Genomic DNA, 2,235 nt, shown 5'->3' on the forward strand with positions numbered 1-2,235 from the left:
AACCAGAGCTTGGGTTGTTTGGGGTCTCTGGGTGGATTTTAGGCCTTGTCAGGGTTAGACACACTAAAATCAACCAGAGCTTGGGTTGTTTGGGGTCTCTGGGTGGATTTTAGGCCTTGTCAGGGTTAGACACACTAAAATCAACCAGAGCTTGGGTTGTTTGGGGTCTCTGGGTGGATTTTAGGCCTTGTCAGGGTAGGCCCTCCCAACACCAAAACCAACCAGAGTCTGGGTTGTTTGGGGTCTCTGGGTAGATTTTAGGCCTTGTCAGGGTTAGACCCACAAAAACCGAGCAGAGCTTGGGTTGTTTGGGGTCTCTGGGTGGATTTTAGACCTTGTCAGGGTTAGACCCTCCCGCCAGAGGCCTCTCTGGGGTGGGTGACCAGAGCAGTGACTTCCTACGGAGATCTTGGGTCGTTTGGGGTCTCTGGATGGATTTTAGGCCTTGTCAAGGTTAGACCCACCAAAACCAACCAGAGCTTGGGTTTTTTGGGGTCTCTGGGTGGATTTTAGGCCTTGGCAGGGTTAGACCCTCCCAACACCAAAACCAGCCAGAGCTTGGGTTGTTTGGGGTCTCTGAATGCATTTTTAGGCCTTGTCAGGGTTAGACCCTCCTATTTGGGGTCTCTGGATGGATTTTAGGCCTTATCAGGGTTAGACCCTCCTGTTTGGGCTCTCTGGATGGATTTTAGGCCTCGTCAGGGTTAGACCCTCTCATTTAGGGTCTCTGGATGGATTTTAGGCCTTGGCAGGGTTAGACCCACAAAACCCAAGCAGAGCTTGGGTCGTTTGGGGTCTCTGGATGTATTTTAGGCCTTGTCAGGGTGGGTGACCCCCCGTGTCCCCCCCTTTTCCCCAGAGGGCCTGCATCGACTTTGCCATCAGTGCCAAGCCGCTGACCCGGCACATGCCCCAGAACCGCCAGAGCTTCCAGTACCGCATGTGGCAGTTCGTGGTGTCCCCCCCCTTCGAGTACACCATCATGGCCATGATCGCCCTCAACACCATCGTCCTCATGATGAAGGTGGGCGGGCGGGGGGCTTGGGGGGGCCCAGGGAGCCCCCTCGGGGGTTGTTCTCGGTCCCCGCGAACCCCCCCCCGGGGTGGGTGGGGGGCTGGGGGTCCCTGAGAGGGTTAGGGGTCTCTGAGGGGGGGTAATTGGGGGTCCCTGGGGGGGGTTGGGGGTCCTCCTCCGTCCCCTCTGGGAGGTGTCGCTGTCCCCTGGAGCTGGACTGCGCTTCTGGATCCATCCCTGTCCCCCAGGGCCTGTCTCTGCCCCCTCAGATCCATCCCTGCCCCCTCGGATCCATCCCTGCCCCCCGGATCCATCCCTGTCCCCCAGGGCCTGTCCCTGCCCCCTCAGATCCATCCCTGCCCCCTCGGATCCATCCCTGTCCCCCAGGGTCTGTCCCTGNAATTTAAATTTAAGTTTAAGTTTAAATTGAAGTTTAAGTTTAAGTTTAAATTTCAGTTGGAATTTAAATTGAAGTCTAAGTTTAAATTTAAGTTTAAATTTCAGTTGGAATTTAAATTTAAGAGGTGGGGTCAAACCACCTTCGTCCCCTCAGGTTTGAACGGTGGCAAATCAAAGATATTTCTATGAAGTGAGTCGTTTATTCAGACAGATGAGCAGACACAAAGATCTTGATCAGAATTATCAAAACCTACCAGGAGGGTGTAATATGGAATAAAATAGTACAGGGCACCGTATCAAAGCAATTATGTTAAAACAATTATCTGTATAGCCTGTGGAAGAACCTGTCCTGGTTCTAAAAAAAATAATTATTTTTTAAAGTTATTTCATTATTTTTAGTATTTCATTATTTTTACTATTTTATTGTTTTTATTATTAAGTTATTTTCATTATTTATTTTTGCTGTGTAATTATTTTGCTCTTTTTATTGTCTTTCTTCTCGTTATTCTTTTATTTTTCTTGGGGTTTTTTTTGGGGGGGAGGTTGGTTTTTTTTATGTTTGTTTGATTGGGGTTTTTTTGATTTTGTTCTTGTTGTTGTTGTTTCTTGGGTTTTGTTCATTTTTTTTGTAAATAACGAGTCAGCCCCGTGAAAGTCAGGCCAGGCTTTTATACCTTAGAACAGGTTCCCAGGCCTGGCAGCAGCTCATCCATCCTAAACATCCCCCCCTCCTAAACACCCCCCCAAATCCCGAACCTCTGCTCCTTCATCTTCCTCTGCTCCTTCCTGCTGAGCCCCAGGGGGCTCCAGAGGGGTCCCCA

General features: G+C 49.9%; 1 protein-coding gene across 1 annotated transcript in view; it reads left to right on the top strand.

The window, feature by feature from the left end:
- Positions 1-1,024, top strand: part of LOC108510322 (voltage-dependent P/Q-type calcium channel subunit alpha-1A-like) — a gene marked incomplete at its 3' end in the record, with an annotated part of 5,689 nt that extends 4,665 nt beyond the window's left edge. Inside the window, exon 3 of the mRNA XM_017840006.1 lies at positions 860-1,024. Coding sequence (XP_017695495.1) covers positions 860-1,024 — 165 coding nt within the window. The remainder of the gene's footprint in view (positions 1-859) is intronic.
- Positions 1,025-2,235: the final 1,211 nt, after the last annotated feature.

The sequence above is a fragment of the Lepidothrix coronata genome, unplaced genomic scaffold (genome assembly GCF_001604755.1).
Source record: "Lepidothrix coronata isolate B3197 unplaced genomic scaffold, Lepidothrix_coronata-1.0 Scaffold647, whole genome shotgun sequence".
NCBI lineage: Eukaryota > Metazoa > Chordata > Aves > Passeriformes > Pipridae > Lepidothrix > Lepidothrix coronata.